Source organism: Thalassophryne amazonica, chromosome 16 (assembly GCF_902500255.1).
Source record: "Thalassophryne amazonica chromosome 16, fThaAma1.1, whole genome shotgun sequence".
NCBI classification, from domain to species: Eukaryota; Metazoa; Chordata; class Actinopteri; order Batrachoidiformes; family Batrachoididae; genus Thalassophryne; species Thalassophryne amazonica.
In genome coordinates, this window is record NC_047118.1 from 26703480 (window position 1) to 26727889 (window position 24410).

General features: G+C 43.8%; 1 protein-coding gene and 1 long non-coding RNA gene across 5 annotated transcripts in view; one reads left to right on the top strand and one right to left on the bottom strand.

The window, feature by feature from the left end:
• The window catches only part of map2k4a (mitogen-activated protein kinase kinase 4a), a 41677-nt gene extending 18140 nt beyond the window's left edge, over window positions 1–23537 (top strand). For 3 of the 4 annotated variants that reach the window (XM_034189677.1, XM_034189678.1, XM_034189680.1), the window contains 10 exons: window positions 2504–2606; window positions 10227–10401; window positions 10480–10599; window positions 10733–10852; window positions 10941–10992; window positions 11091–11218; window positions 18222–18299; window positions 19923–20071; window positions 20303–20348; window positions 23417–23537. In XM_034189677.1, the coding sequence (XP_034045568.1) occupies window positions 2504–2606; window positions 10227–10401; window positions 10480–10599; window positions 10733–10852; window positions 10941–10992; window positions 11091–11218; window positions 18222–18299; window positions 19923–20071; window positions 20303–20348; window positions 23417–23530 (1085 nt within the window). In that variant the 3' untranslated portion in view covers window positions 23531–23537. The remainder of the gene's footprint in view (window positions 1–2503; window positions 2607–10226; window positions 10402–10479; window positions 10600–10732; window positions 10853–10940; window positions 10993–11090; window positions 11219–18221; window positions 18300–19922; window positions 20072–20302; window positions 20349–23416) is intronic. The other variant, XM_034189679.1, reaches the window with a different exon arrangement.
• LOC117527366 lies at window positions 1700–23683 on the bottom strand. Its single transcript, XR_004565509.1, has 3 exons — window positions 23549–23683; window positions 13875–13881; window positions 1700–1740 (listed from the first exon to the last, which is right to left on the bottom strand). It is a non-coding gene; the product is annotated as an uncharacterized LOC117527366 (long non-coding RNA).
• Window positions 23684–24410: the final 727 nt, after the last annotated feature.

A 24410-nucleotide genomic window follows, 5' to 3' on the forward strand; every position in this document is an offset into this window, starting at 1 on the left:
CTGTGTCTGCAGGCTGCAGCTGAGCTTTGTGGGCTAGTGCATGACTCTCTCCTTGGGCTGGAAGAGTCACAGTGGCAAAGCGCAGCAAAAAAAAAAAAAAAACCCTGGGCAGCCCCCGGCCCATTATTAATCGGGCCACTTAGAAAAATCTTGGTAGACCAAATGGCCAATCCACCCCTGCCTGCGTCATTAGTATGACAGTTTCCTTTCAGTCCCCTTTTCTTTCAGTTTGGAGAAAAGGAAAAAGAGGGCATGAGCAATCCTGTGATATCTGGTGATATCCTTTAATGGTGTGGAGGGTACTGTCATGGTCACATTCTGTTCACTTTTGTCAGTACTTTAATTTTGGCTTACTTCATGTGTTTATTTGGTTTTCCTGTCCATGTGCACTCTGGTTTCCAGTAGATATGCATGCCTGTTTCCTCGTTTATTGTTTCACGTTGTATTAAGACGTCCTCCCCTCACTGGAGTGCCAGAACATCTTGCTCCCAACCAGCTCTTCTAGCATTTTTCTCCCATGTTGGTTTCTCCTGTTGCTGACCATGTACTGCCTCTGTACTTGTTTGAGTTTTGGCCTGACCCTTTTAGATCTGCTCCCTGGTTTGGCATGTGCTTTTTGTGTTTATGGGCTGCCTCTGACCTCACTCCCTCACCAACACTGTGCCCCCACTGTCTTAATTGGACTCTGTTTGCAGCTTAACTTATCCAATTGTCGTTCTCTGCTAATGAGTCCCCAGTCAGGGTCTCATCGATTCATAGATCTGTACTGGATCTGCTGTTGTAACCGTCAGCAAAACAGGAGACTCCAAAAGAATCACACACATCTACTCATGTACTGTATAAAACAAAATAAAAATGTAGTTTCAGCCGCACCTAAGCTCTCATATTATGCACTCACTGAATAGCGAGGTGGAGTACCCCATGCCGCGCATGTCATAGATTGTCAAATGAAGCCCAGAGAGTATGGTAATGCTTAATTAGTCAATTAAACTAATAGTCCCTGAGGTCCGCTGGCATTGGTGCGTTTCTCCACATTCTGTTGCATCGAGCAGTTGAGAGTCTGAGAGTCTATGACCACCTCGATGGATGACCACCTCGATGGGACGCTACATGGCCGCAGGTTACTTCCCCAGCCGAGCCCGGTATCCATTTCCAGCTGGGTGGACTGAGACTATGTAGATTAAATGTCTTGTCAAGGACATAGATGGATAACATGAGCGGGATTTGAACCCAGGTCTGCGCATTGGCAGACTTGCTCCTTACCCGCTGAGCTACCTAACCTACACCTGTAAATAACATCACACCTTTTAGGAAGCCAGTATAAACCTGTTACTGTTTTATAAGAAATTGTAACTTGATTTATCACTTAATTGTAAATGATGACTTCTGATCTTCCTCACTGTAATTCAGGAGTTTTACCCAGTAATCATGAGCTGAATTCAAATTAATTTCTGCAGTTGAAGCACCACCGAAGTGGTTCTTCAGCCTACAATGAGCAAGCTGGATTAGCACCTATAGCTTTATTAATGTGTCGTAAATAGATTTTTTTTTTTCCCCCACGACACCCTGCAGAGTTTAGCCAAAGTTTTCACTCACTCACTCGTCTTCAACCACTTACTCCAGTTAAGGGTGATGGGCTGGAGCCTGTCCCATCAGTCATAGGGTGAGAGGTGGGGTTCACCCTGGACAGGATGCCAGTATGTCACAGTGTCACATACAGACAAACAAACACATTCACACCTACGGACAATATAAAGTTTCCAGTCCATCTACCCTGCATGTCTTTGGATGTGGGAGGAAGCCGGAGCACCTGGAGGAAACCCACACAAACACGGGGAGAACACGCAAACTCCACACAGAAAGGACACAGGTGGGAAACAAACACTTCCTGTGAGGCAACAGTGTTAACCGCTAATCCACCGAGCTGCCCCCCATGTTTTCATTCATACAGAGTTTCAGCTCACAGTCTGTTGGGGTGTTCCTGGTGTATCAACCTCGAACGCGTCCTTGAGTCAAGGTGAAATCAAGCATATTTCCATCACGCTGTTGCTCCTGCTGTCTTATTTATCTGTGAGATTCTGGATCCGTATGGAAAAAGTTAATTTAAAAAGTGAAGACACGTCTCTAAATGAAAACTGACCTGCTTCAGTCACTACAACATAAATAAATCATCACTTTTTCACCTAGTTGGCTTTTGAGACATCAGGTGATGGACACAAGAACATTTTGGAGGCCCCTTTCAGTTCAGGAATGGTTTGAGCATGTGTGCTAAGTCTTTTTTTTTTCTTCTTCTTTTTTTTGTTGTTGTTTAAATGCATGCCCTCTGTGTACGTCTGGATAAATGTATTCATTCCTCACTGTGTGCTGTTGTGTTCTCCTCGCTTATTTATTCTTCTGACTTTGTGTGATGAGCATTTTTGTCTCTGCTTTAATCTTTAAAGGTTTCATGTTTCAAAGCAGGAATTCCTGTCAGACCTTTGTTTGTTGTTTGTTTGTTACTCAGGTAAACGTAAAGCCCTGAAGTTGAATTTTGCCAATCCTCCAATCAAACCTACCACCAGATTTACACTGAATACAGCGGGACCGCCGTTTCAGAACCCGCACATGTAAGTAAAAATCTGAGCTTTTCTTCTAATCTTTCAAAAGACACTCAACAAAAATGGAAATATAACAGTTTTCGTTTTATTTCCACTTTACATGCACTGAAGCAAAAGATCAAAGATTTCTTCTGTGCACACAAATCTTGTTCACAAATTTGTTTAAATCCATGTTAGTGAGACCTTCACCTTTACCCCGTTAATCATCCACCTGACAGGTGATTAAACAACTTGATTCTAAATCATGCAGTTATATATTACTTTTCCATCTGAATCAAGCTCAAAGCGCTTTATAATGACGCCTCACATTCACCCATTCACACTCGTGCAGTGATGTCAAGGTGCTGCCATGCAAGGTGCTGAACTGCACATCGGGACCAGCTTGGGGATTAAGGACTTGCCCTTAGTGGTTTTTACGGTCTGACAGGGATTTGAATCGAGGATGCTCAGGTCTCGAGTCCATCACCTCCCTCACATGTCAAACATTTGGAGGGAGCGTGCAGTTGGCCTGTTGACTTCAGGAATCTGCTCCAGAGTTGTTGGCCAGGAACTGAATGTCACCCACCTCCTGGTCGTAAGTACATCCAGCCGGCTCGGTGTATCTCTGGCTGCTACATCTGGCTTCTTTGCCAGATTAAGATTTATGTATTTCAAGATCAGCTGCACTTTAGATTTGACATCTGTGCAACAATCATACTGTTATTCAGCATTTTGAGATACCTGCCAGGCGGATATATTATCAATACCCATCAACACGGATTTTAACACATTTGTGAACAAAATTCAAGGAAAATAAACACATTTTTTGCCCAGGGAAGAAGTGTTGCATTTATATTTTTGTTGCCTGTGTGTGTATATCCAGGGTTCTCAGAGTTGGGCATTTAACTTTTTTTTCTTCGTAAAGTTGTTTGTTTTTGCCTCTGTGCACTGGTTTGTTTCGTTAATGACATGATTGGAAACTGTATTTTGTAATTTTGTAAACACTTCTAAATTTAAAAATGATGTTTTTGCAGTGGGGAGCTGTGGCCTGAAGGTCTGAGGTGCCTCAAGGCGCAGCAACCCTCAAACATTGTGGTGGACACCGGTGGTCAGGGAAGCTGTGCCACTGAAGGAGTCCTTCCGGGATAGTTTATCTCGGAGGACTCCAGAGGCAGTTGCAAGGTACCAACAGGCCCGAAGGGCAGCAGCCTCTGCTGTGGGGAAGGAAAAGCAGCGGGTGTGGGAGGAGTTCGGAGCAACCATGGAGAAGGACTTTTGGTCAGCACCAAGGTGTTTCTGGAGACAATGAGGCACCTCAGGAAGGGAACCATCCAAGCTGTCTACAGTAAGGATGGGACTCTGTTGACTTCAACTGAGGATGTTATCCTGCGCTGGAAGGAACACTTTGAGGAACTCCTGCATCAGACCACAGCGCCCTCTAGCTGATGGAGGATTTTCATCAATTTCCGTGGTGGAAGTCACTGAGGTAGTCAAACAACTCTGCAGTGGCAAGGCCCCAGAGTTTATGAGATCTGTACAGAAATGCTGAAGGTTCTGGTGTGGAGGGATTTTCTTGGATGAGATGTCTCTTCAACATTGCGTTGAGGTCTGGGACAGTGCCTAAGGCCGGGGTCACCAACCTTGTTCCTGGAGGGTACTTGTCCTGCATGTTTTTTTTTTCCTTTTTTGTGTCTTCCAGCTGTTGATTGGCTGAGCACACTTGATAGAGTTAATTGTGTGGGAGCAGAACAGAGAAAGTTAGAAACATGCAGGGTAGGGGCCCTCTAGGAACAGGGTTGGTGACCCCTGGCTAAAGGAGTGGCAAACTGGGGTGGTGGTCCTCATATTTAAAAAAGGGGGCCAGAGAGTGTGTGCCAATTACAGGGGCATCACATTACTGGGTCTCCCTGGTAAAGTCTAGTCCAGGGTGCTGGAAAGGAGGGTCCGACCGATAGTCGAACCTCAGATTGAAGAGGAACAGTGCAGGTTCCAGCCTTGTTGTGGAACAACCGACCAGCTTGTCACTCTCACAAGGATCCTGGAGGGGGCCTGGGAATATGCCCATCCAGTCTACATGTATTTTGTGGACTTGGAGAAGGCATATGATTGGGTACCCCGGGAGATACTGTGGGAGGTGCTGTGGGAGTATGGAATGAGGAGGTCCTTTCTCAGGGCCATCCAATCTCTGTACTCACAAAGCGAGAGCTTTGTTCAAGTGCTCAGCAGTACGTCAGACTCGTTTCCGGTGTGAGTTGGCCTCGGCCAGGGCTGCATCTAGTCACCAATCCTGTTTGTGATGTTCATGGACAGGATATCAAGGCGTAGTCAGGGGGAGGAGGGTTTCCGGTTTGGTGGGCTCAGGGTCTCATCACTGCTTTTTGCAGATGATGTGGTCCTCTTGGCTTCATCGGCGTGTGACCTCCAACACTCAGTGGATCAGGTTGTGGCTGAGTGTGAAGCGGCTGGGATAAGGATCAGCACCTCTAAATCTGAGGCCATGGTTCTCAGCAGGAAACTGATGGATTGCCTACTCCGGGTAGGGATTGAGGTCTTGCCCCAAGTGAAAGAGTTCAAGTACATCGTCAACTTGTTCACGACTGAGGGGACAATGGAGCATGAGATTGGCCGGAGAATAGGCGCAGCAGGGGCAGAATTGAATTTGCTCCACCGTACTGACCTTGACAATAAAGGAGCTGAGCCAAAAGGCAAAGCTCTCGATCTACTGGTCATTCTTCGTTCCTACTGTCACCTATGGTCATGAAGGTTGGGTCATGACTGAAAGAACTAGATTGCAGGTACAAGCAGCTGAAATGTGCTTCCTTAGAAGGATAGCTGGTGTCTCCCTTACAAATAAGGTGAGAAGCTCAGTCATCTGTGGGGAGCACGGAGTAGAGTTGCTGCTACTTCGCGTTGAAAGGAGCCAGCTGAGGTGGTTCGGGCATCTAGTAAGGATGCCTCCTGGTCGCATCCCTAGGGAGGTGTTCCAGGCACATCCATCTGGGAGGAGACCCCGGATGAGGTGGAGAGATAATATCTCCACACTGGCCAGGGAACGCCTCGGGATCCCCCAGTCAGAGGTGGTCAGTGTGGCCTGGGAAAGGTGAGTCTGGGGTCCGCTTGAGCTGTTGCCCCCGTGACTTGGTCCCAGATAAGCGGTTGAAGATGAGTGAGTGATGAGTGTTTTGCAACCAGGTAAAACCTCTGAAGTAATTTAAAAGACATCTAGCTATGCGGGAATGTCACCACGAAAGACGTTTAACTGACATAAATCAATCAAACTTTGGTTCTGTTGAACAGTCAAGAATTGAATAAAAGTTCTTAGTGACTGTGTTGAGTTTCCTCATCACTAGAACTACCAGCCTTTTCTCACTACTCCTTTTTCTCCCGGAGGGTGCCAAATGGCACCGCTGGGGTAATTTACAACTCATTAGGCCACCTTTTCTTATGTGAATGCAGCCATTAGATCAGAATGTGCCAGTACCAGAGTCACCAGTGTTCTTTGCCTTCAAATGATCATTTGTTGCTCTCTGTTCCATTTGCCTGCACAGAACTGGGAAAAAGGGCTTTTGTTTACTTGGCTCTGTCTACATGGATCATGTTGCAAAAAGACTGGAAATTAACTGAACTTATTTCATTGAGCATGTTTAAGTCCAGACTGAGAGCACTTGAGATGACCTCTTTAAATTGTAACTGTTTTTGTTAATCTTTTTTATTTTGTGTGAATTTAATTCGAATTGTAGTGTAACTTTTCTGCCTCTTGGCTAGGACTCCCTTGCAAAATAAATTTTTAATCTCAGTGAGATTAAATAAATGTAAGTAAGTCCCTTCGGCTGCTCCCTTGTTTGCACTCGGGGTCACCACAGCAAATCCAAGGTGGATCTGCATGTTGATTTGGCACAGGTTTTACGCCGGATGCCCTTCCTGACGCAACCTGGTTAAATAAATGTAAATAATAATAATAATAATTTACTTTGATGTCCACGAATGTATTAAGCTAACTGCTTTTTAATATATACATGTGCATCTCACGAAATTAGAATATTGTGAAAAAGTTCAATACTTTTTCTCAGATATTTTAGAAAGTGACATATAAACAGCAAAAAACCCACTGGTTTATTGTGCAAAACAACACACCGGAAATAAAAAAGGATCCAAAAAACAGTCAACAAAAGCACAAACAAAACAAAATGGCAGGCTGGATCAAGGTCAAGAGCAAAAGCAAATGCAAGGTCAATACACTTGAGAGCAGTCCATAGAGCAACAGTCTTTTTGGAGGGGAAAGCAAAAGTGTGATCCAAATAACAAACACAGGTAACGCACAAAAAAACAGTAGTCGTGCCATACAACAATTATACAACTCAGGAGAAACGTGGGGCTCAAAAAGCAGCATGAAGTTCACCGACAAGGATGCAGTATCCAGATCAGACAGGAGATAATATACCTCTGGAAATATATTTTTTTGGCTTGCTAAAAATGAAATTCAACTGTCTGGACAAATAATAAAATTCTATTCTGCTTCTGACCAAACACAACTTGGCTGTAGGTTGCTTATTCACAACAAAATTTATGTAGTATGTTGTCAAAGTAATTTAAAAAAGTAAACTTAAACACCATGACTTCAAATTACCATTGCTCCTGTCATGGTTCACGCTTCTGGTGCTTAATTTATGATATCTGGGTTTATATTTCTAGTGTCATCTCCTGTGTATTGTATTCTTGTGTAGTGTTTATATTATCTGGCATTTCTCTTCCATGTTAATTAGTCAAGTTTTCCTGTTTATTATTTCACTCATCACTCACTCATCTTCAACCGCTTACTCCAAATAAGGGTCGTGGGTTGTGCGAAAGTACACTGTACATTCAGGAACACGGCGTTGGCCAGTCGCTGTGTTTTACAACCTGATTGACTCCCTAACCCCCGCTGAGTAGAGTGTAACGGCCTCATTTACATAACACTGGTGTCAAGATGGGCTGTTCACAGCCGCCATTTGGCACCACCTTGGGATTTAAAGGAAGAAGTGCCATTTGGCACCACTCTGGTAGTTCTAGTGTTTGGATGTCTTCACAGACATCTTTAACACTTCCCTGAAGCAAGCCGTTGTTCCATCATGCTTCAAAGCCGCCACCATCATACCTGTGCCAAAAAAATCAGCTCCATCTTGCTTCAATGACTACCGTCTGGTGGCACTGACGGCCATCATCATGAAGTGCTTCGAATGGCTAGTCATGTCACACATCAAATCCATCCCCCCCACCCTAGACCCCTCCCAGTTTGCATACAGAGCCAAGCGATCTACAGAGGATGCAATCTGCTCAGCCCTGCACCCAGCCCTCACACATCTGGACAAGAAGGACTCATATGTGAGAATGCTGTTCATAGACTTTAGTTAAGCGTTCAACACCATAACACCTCAACAGGTCATCTGCAAACTGGACAAGCTGGGGCTCAGCAGTTCCCTTTGCAACTGGCTGTTGGACTTCCTCACCCAGAGGCCACAAGCAGTCCGTGTTGGCAACAACACCTCGAGCAGCATTGTATTGAACACAGGGGCTCCCCAAGGCTGCGTGCTCAGTCCACTGCTCTTCACATTACTGATACACGACTGCACAAACCATAGTGAAGTTTGCGGATGACACAACTCTGGTGGGGCTCATCACCAAGGGCAGTGAGACTCACTACAGGGAAGAGGTCAACCTTCTGACCACATGGTGCAGAAACAACAACCTCCTGCTGAATGTCAGCAAGACCAAGGAGATTGTTGTTGACTTCCAAAAAGGTCACACCCAACACCTGCCACTGACCATCGAGGGTGCTGCTGTGGAGCGAGTGAGCAGCACCAAATTCCTTGGGGTGCACATCAGTGAGGACCTGTTCTGGACCACCAACACTGCATCACTGGCAAAGAAGGCCCAGCGGCGTCTCTACTTCCTGCACAAACTCAAGCGGGCAAGTGCTCCACCAACCATCATGAGCACTTTCTACGATGGCACCATTGAGAGCATCCTTTCCAGCTGCATCACTGTGTGGGGTGAAAGCTGCACTGACTACAACAGGAAGCCCTACAGCACATAGTGAATGCAGCTGGAAGGATCACTGGTGCCCCACTCCCCTCTCTGCAAGACATATACACCACCCTCCTCACCCACAAAGCAACCACAATTGTGGGCGATGCAAGCCATCCCGCACACAACCTGTTTAGCACTCTGCCCTCCGGGAAGAGGTACAGGAGCCTCCGGTCCCGCAAAACCAGACTCACAAAGCGCTTCATCCACCAGGCTGTGAGATTATTGAACTCTCTCCCCCCAGCTCCACCCAGGCTTTCAAGAAGCTAATATATATATTTGCACTTTACTGTCCTTATTGTCGAAATGTCTTGTCCTGTCATCACTGAGGGAAGGTGAGAAACGAAATTTCGATTCCTTGTATGTCTAGTACATGTGAAGAATTGACAATAAAGCCGACTTTGACTTTTTAATATATAATTAAATGTTATACACAGTGGCACCAAGAGTTTCAAGTGAGAAATGCCAACTGCTTGTCGCTCTCATTTGTAGCTAATGTTAGTGTTTTTGGATTTGTTCTTTAAATAATGAATGGATTTTTTTAAATTAATAATTTTTTTTAGAAGCTTGGCAATGTTTTCTGGAATAGAGTCTAAAAATGATTGGAAACCCGTATAAAAAGAAGGTGTTGGAAAATGTGGTTGTTTTAGCTGTTACTCTTGTATATCAAGCTTTTTACTTGTGTTTATTGTGGTTGGGGTGACTGTGATGGGTCCGTGGCTATAAATATTCACCAGTGATGTGCGTGACATCATTTTGTCACCACGTGGGTTTCACAAGTTAATGTACAACCTCTTTGCTCTAATATTTATATCAAAAGACTATGGATCAGACATTCCTGTGTCACGGTCTGAATGGTCCCCTTTTGTATATTGCGCATGCGATTAGTCGACATCATCTGCGGTCTGAACAGTCCCTCGTTCTGATCGGTCCCCCTGCCTTCACTGCGCATACGTCATTTTGGAGGGGAACGATATGTCTACTCTCCACAATTGGTTCCCCCCCAGACATGAATTCTTAATTCTTCTAATATATTAATGTGGCAATCTGATTGTGCTATAATATCAATACATTAAAAGGATCTGTTACGCTTGTCTTTTTTTTTTTTTTTTCACCCTCTGTCCAGAGCCTTCCTCACCGCCCTCTTCTGATTTTTGGTCAAACTAGCGGGGTAAATGCAGTCCTCCAAGTACTGCATAATCGCCTCCATCAGCTCATTGTAGTCACCAACAGTCTTTCTGTTGTCCAAAACTCTCTCTTCAGTGGCATCCAATATCACTAGATATCAAGAGCAAGCTCGCAAGCATGCGTTATTCCTTCTGCGGCAAAGCCAGAAACTCGGGGGGTATTTTACTGGCGTCACCACTGTTGCGTGCATGTGCAGTATGTAAAAGGGGAGTGATTTTTAGGGGGGTACTGTTCAGATTGTGACACTGGGTTTAATTCATTAATCATGGAATCAGCATTTTTTACATTTCCATGAGAAACATTATTCACTGCAGCATTTCATGTTGGAGAGAAGTTTGAAGCTGTAACCTTTTTCTAAATTTTGTCTTTATGTGTGTATCCACTTGTGGCATTTGTCAGAGAGCGACTGAGAACGCACAGTATCGAGTCATCTGGGAAGTTGAAGATCTCCCCGGAGCAGCACTGGGACTTCACAGCTGAGGATCTCAAAGATCTGGGCGAGATTGGGCGAGGAGCTTATGGCTCAGTCAACAAGATGGTGCACAAGCCGAGCAACCAGATCATGGCGGTCAAGGTGGTCGCTTGAAACATTTAGCCATGTTTAGAAGGTTTGTGCTCTGAGGTTTTATTTCATTGTCCTCATCTTTTGCAGAGAATTCGATCAACAGTTGATGAAAAGGAACAGAAGCAGCTGCTCATGGATTTGGACGTGGTCATGAGGAGCAGCGACTGTCCTTACATCGTGCAGTTTTACGGCGCTCTCTTTAGAGAGGTGATTGTACCCTTAACTGAATTTTTGTCTTCTCTTATTGTTTATGTTGCACTTTTAAATAAAGTGGTGCAGTTATCGTCTTATGAGTGTATCTGCAGCAGATGAATAATGTTTTTGTACCTTCTGGTTTCAGGGTGACTGTTGGATTTGTATGGAACTTATGGCTACCTCGTTAGACAAATTCTACAAATTTGTATATTGGTCATTAGATGATGTGATTCCAGAAGAAATATTAGGAAAAATAACATTAGCTGTAAGTTTTACTCCGATGTCCAGCTCTTCAAAAATAAAGACGCTATTTTCTGACTTCAGCGACTGAATGATTATTGTATGTGTTACAGACTGTGAAAGCACTTAACCACTTAAAAGAAAACTTGAAAATAATACACCGAGGTAAGATGACGTGAGGTGCCTTCTAAATACCAAGACTGATATACGATCTCACGTATGTCAGTGTGGCTAAATGGATGTTGGTGTTCTGTCTCCGTCAGACATAAAACCGTCAAACATCCTCCTGGACAGGAACGGCAACATAAAGCTGTGTGACTTTGGCATCAGTGGGCAGCTGGTGGACTCAATCGCCAAAACCAGAGATGCTGGGTGCAGACCGTACATGGCAGTGAGTAGCACTTGATTATGAATACGTGTGTATATATATGTATGTATGTATATATATTTATGTATGTATTTTCTTCTAAATATTGTGGCAGTTGTAGCTAAAGTGGATTCTAGATTAGCTAATTATAGGCCAATCTCCAACCTTCCTTTTCTCTCAGAAATTCTTGAAAGGGTAGTTGTAAAACAGCTAACTGATCATCTGCAGAGGAATGGTCTATTTGAAGAGTTTCAGTCAGGTTTTAGAATTCATCATAGTACAGAAACAGCATTAGTGAAGGTTACAAATGATCTTCTCATGGCCTCGGACAGTGGACTCATCTCTGTGCTTGTTCTGTTAGACCTCAGTGCTGCTTTTGATACTGTTGACCATAAAATTTTATTACAGAGATTAGAGCATGCCATAGGTATTAAAGGCACTGCGCTGCGGTGGTTTGAATCATATTTGTCTAATAGATTACAATTTGTTCATGTAAATGGGGAATCTTTTTCACAGACTAAAGTTAATTATGGAGTTCCACAAGGTTCTGTGCTAGGACCAATTTTATTCACTTTATACATGCTTCCCTTAGGCAGTATTATTAGACGGTATTGCTTAAATTTTCATTGTTACGCAGATGATACCCAGCTTTATCTATCCATGAAGCCAGAGGACACACACCAATTAGCTAATCTGCAGGATTGTCTTACAGACATAAAGACATGGATGACCTCTAATTTCCTGCTTTTAAACTCAGATAAAACTGAAGTTATTGTACTTGGCCCCACAAATCTTAGAAACATGGTGTCTAACCAGATCCTTACTCTGGATGGCATTACCCTGAGCTCTAGTAATACTGTGAGAAATCTTGGAGTCATTTTTTGATCAGGATATGTCATTCAAAGCGCATATTAAACAAATATGTAGGACTGCTTTTTTGCATTTACGCAATATCTCTAAAATCAGAAAGGTCTTGTCTCAGAGTGATGCTGAAAAACTAATTCATGCATTTATTTCCTCTAGGCTGGACTATTGTAATTCATTATTATCAGGTTGTCCTAAAAGTTCCCTAAAAAGCCTTCAGTTAATTCAAAATGCTGCAGCTAGAGTACTGACGGGGACTAGAAGGAGAGAGCATATCTCACCCATATTGGCCTCTCTTCATTGGCTTCCTGTTAATTCTAGAATAGAATTTAAAATTCTTCTTCTTACTTACAAGGTTTTGAATAATCAGGTCCCATCTTATCTTAGGGACCTCGTAGTACCATATCACCCCAATAGAGCGCTTCGCTCTCAGACTGCAGGCTTACTTGTAGTTCCTAGGGTTTGTAAGAGTAGAATGGGAGGCAGAGCCTTCAGCTTTCAGGCTCCTCTCCTGTGGAACAAGCTCCCAATTCAGATCAGGGAGACAGACACCCTCTCTACTTTTAAGATTAGGCTTAAAACTTTCCTTTTTGCTAAAGCTTATAGTTAGGGCTGGATCAGGTGACCCTGAACCATCCCTTAGTTATGCTGCTATAGACGTAGACTGCTGGGGGGTTCCCATGATGCATTGTTTCTTTCTCTTTTGCTCTGTATGCACCACTCTGCATTTAATCATTAGTGATCGATCTCTGCTCCCCTCCACAGCATGTCTTTTTCCTGGTTCTCTCCCTCAGCCCCAACCAGTCCCAGCAGAAGACTGCCCCTCCCTGAGCCTGGTTCTGCTGGAGGTTTCTTCCTGTTAAAAGGGAGTTTTTCCTTCCCACTGTAGCCAAGTGCTTGCTCACAGGGGGTCGTTTTGACCGTTGGGGTTTTACATAATTATTGTATGGCCTTGCCTTACAATATAAAGCGCCTTGGGGCAACTGTTTGTTGTGATTTGGCGCTATATAAAAAAATTGATTGATTGATTGATTCATGGAACCTTTATGTTTAGTCAGAGACACCCCACCCCGCCTTACCTCAGTGCATCGCCTTTTATAGTTTCCACTGACACTCTGCACCCTTGTTGTTTAAATAGCAAGTGCACTTGTGCTCATGGATGTGTTGCACTTAATGTACGGTATTTTCTGGACTAGATGTTGCACCGATCTATTTGTTGCATCTGTCCAAAAAAATGTGTCATGATGAGGAAAAACCTTTGTAAGTCACATCAGCCTATATATCACATTTTTGAAACGTGGTGCTGCCGCTTTATACAACAAGCAGACTGCCTGGACACATAGATGGAGTTGATACATTGGAAAAAGTCAGAATACATTATTTCCAGGACTTAATGGACTTTATTACTGATCCCTCTTCTAGTTTATCTTTCTTGTGCGGTGCTGCAGGTGTGCGCTCTGATTTCTCTTCTAGTTTATCTTTCTTGTGCGGCGCTGCATGTGTGCGCTCTGATTTCTGTTACAGTTTATCATTCTTCCCGTGACCGCAGAGCTGCAGCTGGCGATCGCGCGTACTCTAATTGTCCATGAGTGGACGTGGAGATGTCCCCTGTGAGGAGTTATACTGGATGTGGACATGTCCTGTCTCTGGCAGTCGGTCTGTGAGCAGGAGTTAATGGACTTCATTTAACACAATCGTGAGAGAACTTGAGGAGCTGAAGTCAGGCTGTAATGAACATTTTTTTTCTTTTAATTGTTCACATATGCTCTTTGAGCGGTATAGTTACTGCATTGTGTTACAGTGTAAAAAGTTTGACAATAATCCTGCGGCGTGATTTATAGCTCGGCAACAAAGGAGCACAGCAAGACTCATAAATTAATGTTAGGTAGCGTGGTATTGTGTGGGTGTGGCATACAGTCACCTTAAGTACCGTAACATTGTCTCAACTTGCGTGAAAACTACTTCCTTTCTGCGTCCAGTGCTTTATGCCGAAAATCCATGAAAAAATTAAACATGTTTAATTTTTACATCATTTCGCGTCACCCTTTGCGTCCCTCAGCGTATTGTGGCGTTAGACTGCAAAACTCGCCGTCGTCATGACGCTACATGACACAACTCTGTGTTGGCCCGATGTGAAAGGGGCTTAAGTCGTAGGACAAGCCAAACAATAAAAAAAAAAAAAAGTGTTGTTGTGTGGCAGCAGAAAGCGAGTCTGTCTGTCATTTCTGTGGCCCATCATGCAGATGTGCATGACATCGCCAGGCTCACATTTTGTATACTCTGCTTTTATACATAGGGGCGCGTATTGTGCTCATCTTCTCATTGTAACTCATCAGACTAAAATGAAATTAAACTGAAGACAAAAATTACAAATAAAATTGAAGAGAAACTTCAGTGACAAGTTGACAGGGCCTGTTTGGGGATTTCATTCCAGTGACAGGACCTCCTCTTAAAATAATAATGATAATGATGTTCTGTGTGTCCAAGGTCCGGGACTTTAGGTTCCTGCTGCTTCCTGTCTTGCGATATGTTTGTCAGACTTGGATGCCACACAGTGACCTACAGTGTTGACTAGATATGTTTGGTGCTGGGTTTCTGTGGAAGATCATTGGGTACTACTGGAATGAGCTTGTGTCAAACGAGTGGTTATTTTAGGAGAGTCAGATGAGGAGCATCGCATGCATTGTGAGGGAACATCAGCTAGCACGTTTTGTCCATGTGGTATGTTTCTCTGGGTGTGGTCCAGCACACAGGCACCTCAGTGATGAGGACCCCCAGCAGCTGGAGAAGGTCAAGAGGGTGCCCACGTTGCACCTGCCGGCTGCAGATAGATGGATACGTTCTAGAAGTGGGAATGGACTAGGTGGATCCTATGGACCCATGGTGGTTCCTTAGTGTGGATAATGTAGCGATGTGCAGGATGAGCACATACTCCCCAACCAGGCCTGACCTCTTGTTAAACAGCTAAATGAGCTTGCAAATGTGTCTTATCTATTAGGACATTTGTGAAATTGGCAGAACTAGAGTGTGCTGCAGATATTATAGGCGGGTGTAATGAATAACATTAGCAGAGGCTGCGCAGAGGCTCTGGCATGTGCTCACTGACTCACTGGAACAAATGAATGCAGCAGAGTCTTGATGAGGTTGGTTCACTTCCACCTGTGCTTCTGCTGCTGCCATTACTCAAAGCGGGCTGTTGCACGCAGAGATCCAGTGACCTCACTGAGGCTTTTTCTGAAAATGATCAAAACATGGTGTAAAAGCAGATCTTCCTCCAGCTCAGCTATAATTTATTATTTGAACAGGAGTTCATATCTAATAAATTTTAAATTACCAGTGATATCACAGGTGGGGGCCAAGTGGTTAGTGCACTTGGTTTCAGTGTGGAAGGTTTGTGGTTCAAACCCCACCCCTGCCACATATCTCCATGTAATGTGGAGTTGCATCAGGAAGGATATTTGGCGTAAATCTTGTGCCAATTCAACACGCAGATCCACCTCTGATCTGCTGTGGCAACCCTGAGTGCAAACAAGAGAGCAGCCGAAGGGTTGTACAGTGAAATAAAAACAAAACACAGCAGCAAGTATTGACTTTTTAGAATATGGAGGAAGAAACCTTCAGGCTTTTTGATTCGTAAGCGGCAGATTGTTAATTATAGTTTGCGTAATTTAGTAATGGAATGGATGAGTAATCGTGTCAGCACTCGCCTGTTTTTGGCGAGCAGCCACTGCGCTCTGTATGCTGAAGCACGCCGTATCGACTGCAATGACCTCAGCGCTATAGTTCTTTTTTACCCCTGGTTACATTGATGTCAGGAGGCTAAACCCTCTTGTTTTGACCCCCTTACTGTCTACACTAGGTTCCATTCTAAGTTTGGTTTCAACACTGTCAGGATCTGGCAGGACCCCCCCCCCCCCCCCCCCCCCCCCCCCCCCGTGGATGGTTCATTTATTGGTTTCAACCTCAGCCACACTGCTCTATATTCTTGTTTCCAGCTAGCAGGCTAGTCACGTGTTACACCATGTGAACAGAATTTGGGGGTGGGTATCTTTAGGATTTCATCCATACTAGTGTAATAGTAGTAGTACCAGTCCAGGTGAGTCCACCTCTGCCGAGGCAAAGTATTATCCAAAGTTTGTCATAGTTGGTACGGCTTGTTCCCATAGACTCATGCAGAATTTCAAGTCCCACCCACATGAGTTGGACGCAGCCTTATACAATCTTTAGGCTACTTTCATGACACAGTATGTGGTGGTCACTGACATTAATACATCTCCCAGGCAAAGAAATATAATAATGTTTGGGTGGTGATGAGGCTGCTTCTGAAGATTTTTTTTTTTTTTTTTTTTTTTTTTTTTTATGTTAGCACTTGTAGACTTAGCATAGCATGTGTCTTTGTGGTGCTGTGGTAAAGACAATGCCTTAATCAATGCGTGCATCAACAGTCGTATCCGTGAAGTTACTGTGACAGGCGCTCTTTTGTTTAAAGGGAAGTCAACAGTGTGAAAAATGGGTAAAAATGAGTGGCTTCTAATCAGACTCTGCTTATTCTTCGAGGCCGGGCAATGTTGCAGCCAAGACGTCGTTATTATATAACGAGGACGAGGTTTAAAAAAAAAAAAAAAAAAACTCTGCCTCAAGGCCTCCAACACTGGTAATTTCATCGCAACATCAAAGACACAATTTCTAAGAAATGAGACACAAAATGACTCTTTTATTCAAAATAAGTTATGATCAGCTTTACCTACAGCGGGCCTAACGAAAGGCCCCTTCACACATAACACGATTGAGGCCGACTAGCGCACAAAGGAGGAATTGCATGCCATTCGTGACATCCCTCTCTGGGCAGGTGTCAGCCAAATTCCAGGTACCACACACGAACATCCAACACCACCCACTGGACACTTAGGAAATGTGTTTCCATTCGTGCAGTCAGCACGAAAATAGTCAGGTGACCACTTTTGAGCTGGATGTGAAATGTGTCTAAGTGCCCCCATGACTATGGCATTGCCAAGCAACACCCGTGGCATGCCAGAGTGTCTGCTCCCCCCTCAACACATGTGGCATGCTTGTGTATCATGTATGTGTTGCATCCCAACACATGGCGTGTGTGTATCGTGTGTTTTGCCCCCCCCAGAACACATGTGGCATGCATGTGTTTTGTGCTCCCCCACAACACATTTGGCGTGTGTGTGGGGGGTGGGGGCGGGGGGGTCAAGCTCAGGCGATGTGACATTCAGATTGCCTGCTAGGCACATGATCTGACAGCCCGTTTTTCCTGGCACAGCCTGTCGAGGTGCGTGCCGTGTGCCCGCTGCAGGCCGGCACAAAAGCAATATATGTTTTATGTATTTCCACATGAGGACAGCAGGCACACACACGTGCCTCACAGTGGACAGTTGTAAGGTCATGTCCTTCAAAACACGGTGCGTGTTCTCCAGCTGTGACGTCTAGAACCAGAGATCTCAACAGCTGCTGCTCTTGGCAGCCACGCCCCCTGTCCCTTCAGCGCACAGATCAATGTGTCACTCTCACTTTCTGTGATTAATCATTTTAGTGATTTGTTATGTAATTGTGTATGTAGTTACTGTAGTAATTATTTATATACCCGGCTGGACACAATAAGAGCACACTGCTTAATTTGTGTCATTTCAGGACTGTACGTCTGTGACCATGGGTCATATACGGAGGCACAGCGAGATCATACTTGTATTGTCCACTCAGTAAGAGGGATTAAATAAGTTGCAGTGTTTCTATGGTGTGTGGTTTTCATTTTTTTTTTCTCCGCAGCAGCGGTGCAATGTGGTGTAACACGTTCCAGCTGCTTGCACTGTGTTTTTGCACGCACATGAGCGTGCAAGAAACCATTCCCGCGGTATTGTGTACGCCTGGCCGACCGTGCATCCCTCCCGACAGCAGGTGGAATGTTTCGTGGTTCCCCACTTCGTGTTTGCTTCGTGAATTTTCTTCTGATTTCTGTGTCTTTTGTGTTATTTGTGAAGGGGCTCTATCAAATGTCACAACCAATACGTTAAACTTAAAATCTGGCAAACTGATTGTCATTGTTATAACTAATTCTTGGGCTCAGTGATTGGCTTAAATCTTTTATGGAAATCCATTTGAACTCTTTGAACTGTTTGTGTTTATTGTTCTGTTTGATCAGCCGGAGAGAATAGACCCGAGTGCGTCACGGCAAGGCTATGATGTCCGCTCTGACGTTTGGAGTTTGGGAATCACACTGGTGAGTCTACAACTGTGACCCAATCATAGTATTGAGTAGGCCACAGGGTCAGTGCAAAAATCACATTTTGGATAATGGCTGAGAGGGCTGATTCCAGATCACCTGCTGATGACCAGTTTAGAATTTGAGAAAGAGAAAAATGTTCACACTCAGTTTCCCACAACGGCACATATTCCAATTATTTTGTAAAAAGTCTGTAGTATGTTAGTTATGTTAATTTTATTTCCATATAAAGTAATTTTAAAATAATAACTACAAAAATGAATTTATTCCATTTTTATTCATGATGCTGGATTTTCAGGTGATCAGCTGTTTAACAGTTGGACGATTCCAGAAACTGATAGTTATTTGAAAATGCTTCTGAATGACTGACATAACTTGGGGTTGATTGGAGGACTTTTAAGTGTATTTATCGGGTGCCTCTGAACAACCTGTGCCTTCTTGTTTTTAAGAAAAAGGGGGGAAAGTCTAAAGAACTGAGCGAAGATCTGTGTGACAGTCTGGGCTGGTAAACATATCGGCGCACATGACAGTGATAGAAGAGAATCAGCTTCAGTCCCAAAGAACAGTCAAGATCATTTGCAGATATTTACACTATTAACTGGAGATTATCATCACAAGTGGGATCCTCAGATTTTATATACTGGTGATGTCCATCCTGCAATAAATATTCTACAAATCTTTATCAGCAAAACTGAAGGAAAAAAAAAAACCCTCATATTTCTGAATGACCAGGCCTGGACAAAGGGCCAATCAGCGAACGCCTGGAGCCCAGCCGGGCTCAGCCCGAAAAGGCAACCTGAACTTTCCGTCTCCACTCTGTGGGAGGTGGAGCGCTATCAGTTAGAGCTGGTGGGCCTCACCTCCACGCACAGCCTCTGCTCCAGAACCACTCTCTTTGATAGGGGTTGGACCTTATTCTTCTCTGGAGTTGCCCAGGGTGTGAGATGCTGGGGGGGGGGGTTGGGATACTCACTAGCCCTCAGCTGAGCGCAGCTGCATTGGAGTTTGCCCCTGCAGACGAGAGGGTCGCCTCCCTGCGCCTTCAGGTTGCGGGGGCAGTTCAGAGTATTCGGCCTTCTTGGAGTCCTGCGTGCGGTTGTGGTGGGGGACTCTGGGGATGTCAACGCACAGGTGGGAAAAGACAGACTCCTGGAGAGGTGTGATTGGGAGGAACGGCCTCCCCGATCTAAACCCAAGCGGTTGTTTGTTATTGGACTTTTGTGCTGTCACGGACTGTCCATAACGAACACCATGTTCGAACATAAGGATGCTCATAACTGTGCATGGTACCAGAGGGCAGGCCGAAGATCGATGATCAATTTTGTGATCGTATCATCTGATCTGAGGCCGCATGTTCTGGACACTCGGGTGAAGAGAGGGGCAGAGCTGTCAACTGATCACCATCTGGTGGTCCACCAGTACCGCTTAAGTTCCTTTAAGTGATACTGATGAGGTTTAACAAAGTTTAACACCTGGTTTGTACTTTGGCTGACAGTTGTGTTTTGTCATCACTGTCTAAGGACTGGTGTGTGTGTGTGTGTGTGTGTGTGTGTGTGTGTGTGTGTGTGTGTGTGTGTGTGTGTGTGTGTGTGTGTGTGTGTGTGTGTGTGTGTGTTTTAGTATGAGCTGGCCACGGGGCGATTTCCCTACCCTAAGTGGAACAGTGTGTTTGACCAGCTGACCCAAGTGGTTCGAGGAGATCCACCACAACTCAGCAACTCGGATGAGAGGCGCTTCTCTCCCAAATTCATCGCCTTTGTCAACGTGTGGTGAGCAAACGCTGTCGGATGCGCCTTTGGCATGGCAGAGAGCGCGCTTAGACATGAGTTTTAGTTTTACGCACGGCGAACTCAAACGTGTGATTTCAGCTTCCTTGATGTTTTTAATGTTGGAAAGTTCTTCAGGACTAGAAGTTTACTGTTGTGTCCCCCTGGTGGGCAAATGGCTGAACTGCTGCTTCCCTGGTATTGACATGCTTATCTTTTTCCTTCTTTCCAAAGCCTCACGAAGGATGAGTCCAAAAGGCCAAAGTACAAAGAGCTGCTGGTGAGAGACACGAGTTCTCCATGATGTCAGCATTTTACCAAATAAAGCATTTAATATTTTAAATTAGAGATTTACATTTCCTTTGGACTGAAACTCGACTCTTCAGCAGAAGGCAATACTGTGAGATTTGAGAAGTACACTGAGAAAAATCTAAGGTAGTAAGATTACATCTCTGTGCAAAATCCAGTTAGTTCTTGGTCAAAATGTGGGTGTGGGTGTGTGTGTGGCTGTGTGTATTCCAAATGAAGTGGGGAAGTTGTGTAAAATGTAAATAAAAACAGAATACAATGATTTGCAAATCTCTTCAACCTATATTCAATTGAATACACCACAAAGACAAGATATTTAATGTTCAAACTGATAAACTTTTTTGTTTTTGTGCAAATATTTGCTCATTTTGAAATGGATGCCTGCAACATGTTTCAAAAAAGCTGGGACAGTGGCAACAAAAGACTGGGAAAGTTGATGAATGCTCAAAGAACACCTGTTTGGAACATTCCACAGGTGAACAGGTTAATTGGAAAAAGGTGTCATGATTGGGTATAAAAGGAGCATCCCCAAAAGTCTCAGCCATTCACAAGCAAAGATGGGGTGAGGATCACCACTTTGTGAGCAACTGTGTGAAGAAATAGTCCAACAGTTTAAGAACAATGTTTCTCAATGTTCAATTGCAAGGAATTGAGGGATTCCATCATCTACAGTCCATAATATAATCAGAAGATTCGGAGAATCTGGAGAACTTTCTACATGTAAGCGGCAAGGCCGAAAACCAACAATGAATGCCTGTGACCTTCGATCCCTCAGGCGGCACTGCGTTAAAAACCAACATTGTGTAAAGGATCTTACCCGGTGGGCTCAGGAACACTTCAGAAAACCATTGTCAGTTAACACAGTTTGTCGCTACATGTACAAGTGAAAGATAAAACTCTACCATGCAAAACGAAAGCCAAACATCAATAACATCCAGAAACGCCGCCGCCTTCTCTGGACCCGAGCTCATTTGAAATGGACAGACGCAAAGTGGAAAAATGTGCTGTCGTCTGATGAGTCCACATTTCAGATTGTTTTTGGAAATCATGGACGTCATGTCCTCCGGACAAAAGAGGAAAAAGACCATCCAGATTGTTACCAGCGCAAAGTTCAAAAGCCAGCATCTGTGATGGTATGGGGGTGTGTTAGTTCCCATGGCATGGACAACTTACACATCTGTGATAGCACCATCAATGCTGAAAGGTACATTCAGGTTTTGGAGCAACACATGCTGCCATCCAAGCAACGTCTTTTTCAGGGACGTCCCTGTGCTTATTTCAGCAAGACAATGCCAAGCCACATTCTGCACGTGTTACAACAGCATGGCTTTGTAGTAAAAGAGTGCGAGTACTAGACTGGCCTGCCTGCAGTCCAGACCTGTCGCCCATTGAAAATGTGTGGCGCATTATGAAGCGCAAAATACGACAACGGAGACCCCGGACTGTTGACAACTGAAGTCGTACATCAAGAAAGAATGGGAAAGAATTCCACCTACAAAACTTCAACAGTTAGTGTCCTCAGTTCCCAAATGCTTATTGAGTGTTGTTAGAAGGAAAGGTGATGTAACACAGTGGTAAACATACCACTGTCCCAGCTTTTTTGAAACGTGCTGCAGGCATCCATTTCAAAATGAGCAAATATTTTCACAAAAACAAAGTTTATCAGTTTGAACATTAAATATCTTGTCTTTGTGGTGTATTCAATTGAATATAGGTTGAAGAGGATTTGAAAATCATTGGATTCTGTTTTTTTTTTACATTTTAAATGCCCCAACTTCATTGCAATCCGGTTGTTAAGTGTGACGTAACGCATCATGTGATTTTCAACTTCCTGCTCCAAACAAAAAAGGCGCTCTGTCATTAACATTGAGAACTGCACTGAGACGCTCTGATCAGGCTGCACACGGACAACAGCATTAACATCGCAACATAAAATTCTTTGTATATTGTGCCTAAAACTCCCCTGGATATATTAACTGGGTTTTAGATGATGTTACTGCGTTTGTTTTATGTAAAAATGCCAGAAGCTCAGGTCGTTTCTCTGTTGTTTTCAATGGGAGTTGCTGTGAGCTGCGATCGCTTCCTCTTCATGTCGTTGGGGGGGAAAGTGAAGTTTGCACTTTAACGTCCTGTTTATTGTAATAATTTTTTTATTAACAAACACGTATATTTTACCTGTGCATAATGAAATATATAAAGTAAAAAAGAAAAAGTTTTATTAAGTGTTCTGACCATAGAACCAGACGGAGGCAGAGAAGACGGGAGGTTTGCGCACTCTGTAAACACAAACTGAACTTAAATTGTAGATCCTTAAAAGGATCAAACAGACGTAACTTTAATTGTAAACTTGCAGGTCTTTGGACCCGGAAACAAATTTGTCACGTGATGCGTTACGTCAGAGCTTAACAACCGGATTGGGGTTGTATATTGTGATGTTGAATTGGTGCAGTGTCCTGCTGTCTGTATTTTGTGCTGATTGTAAGACTTTTATATCTCATTTTAATCTGCAGTCTGCATTTCCATTTTGTTTAAGGACAACTTCATGTTTTTCTCAGCCGTACTCGTGTTAAAACATTATCAGTCAGGTTTCTCAGTGATCTGCTCACCTTTGACAGTTGTGTTGTCCAATGGAAATCTCATTTTCCACAAAGTACTGCAAAGGAAATGCCTGAACATCAATAAGACACCAGCTTTGGTGCTTTAAATCAGCTCAAAGTGCATATTGTAGTTATCAACACATAAATTGCTGGTGAATTTATAAAAATTTTATGGCGACTTCATCTGCTGTGAATAACACTGACAATCGCTGATGTCTGTCTGGTCCACAGTTGAAATAAACTTGGACTGAGTCGGTCATATTTCAGTGATTAATTGGAGCTCGTATTAGTGTGAACGCTCATCTCAAACAGTCAAATTTAAGTTTTTTTTTTTTCCTGAAGTATGTCCAATATGTTTGGATTCAGAGTTCAAGATGTTTCTGTTGCCTCACCCAGGATTTGTATGAAATAAAATACTTTTTGTTGTCTCTTCTCCCGACAGAAAGACCCTTTCATTCAGATGTACGAGGAGCGCTTGGTCGACGTAGCCGGTTACGTTTGCAGGATCCTGGATCAGATGCCGTCTTCCCCCAGCTCACCGATGTATATGGACTGATAGGACATACAAAAAAACATCAGTATAGTTTGCAAACATATTTTAAAAAATAAGACAAATGCAATTTCCAACTGTAAATTTGCTCGGTCCCCTCACTGCAGTGTTAAAAGAATTGTGAAGTATAAAACAGCGTTTGCAATAGAAACTGTTTGTTTCAGTCTCGTCTGTATAATAGATTGTCAGAAACACTTCTGTTTGTCTCCTATACACACACACACACACTTTGGATGAGGCCACGTCTCAGTGACTTAAAATAATCAAAGGAAAACTCATATTTATGGAACCAAAATCGTGGATGATCTGATTTGGAGATTCTTGAACTGGAATCGTGCTTTTTGTGAATTGTTCCACCTCCTCTGTGTCTGTGAATGGAAGCACCATGTTTGGTATCTTCATGGATCTTTGCTTGTTTGGGTATTGAACAGTTAATGAGACTGTGGACATATTGGACGCAGTGAGGTCTGTGTCCTCGTGCTGCAAAAGTCTTTATGCTGATCTTTGAATAAAGAGTGTGACACAAAGGAAAGCTGGTTTTTGTGCAGGTTATTTTTTTCCATCCTGAATAAGTTGAAAACAAAGCTCAGTCACGTGCGCTGTGCAGCCAGTAGACTCTGAGTGTTGGTCCCAAGCCCAGATAAATGAGTAGGGCATCTGGCATACAACAAGCCAAAGTAAAGATGCAGAGTACAAATCGAATTTCCATACCGGATCAGTCGAGGCCCGAGTTAACAATGACTGCCACCGGTGCCGTTGCCCAACAGGGTGCCAGCGGAAATTGGGCTACTGCTGGGTGAAGAAGAAGAGGAGGAGGAGAACGTGACCACAGACAGCTGGAGAAGAGGAACTTGAAAGGTGGAAGTGAAAGTTGGGAATTTGAATG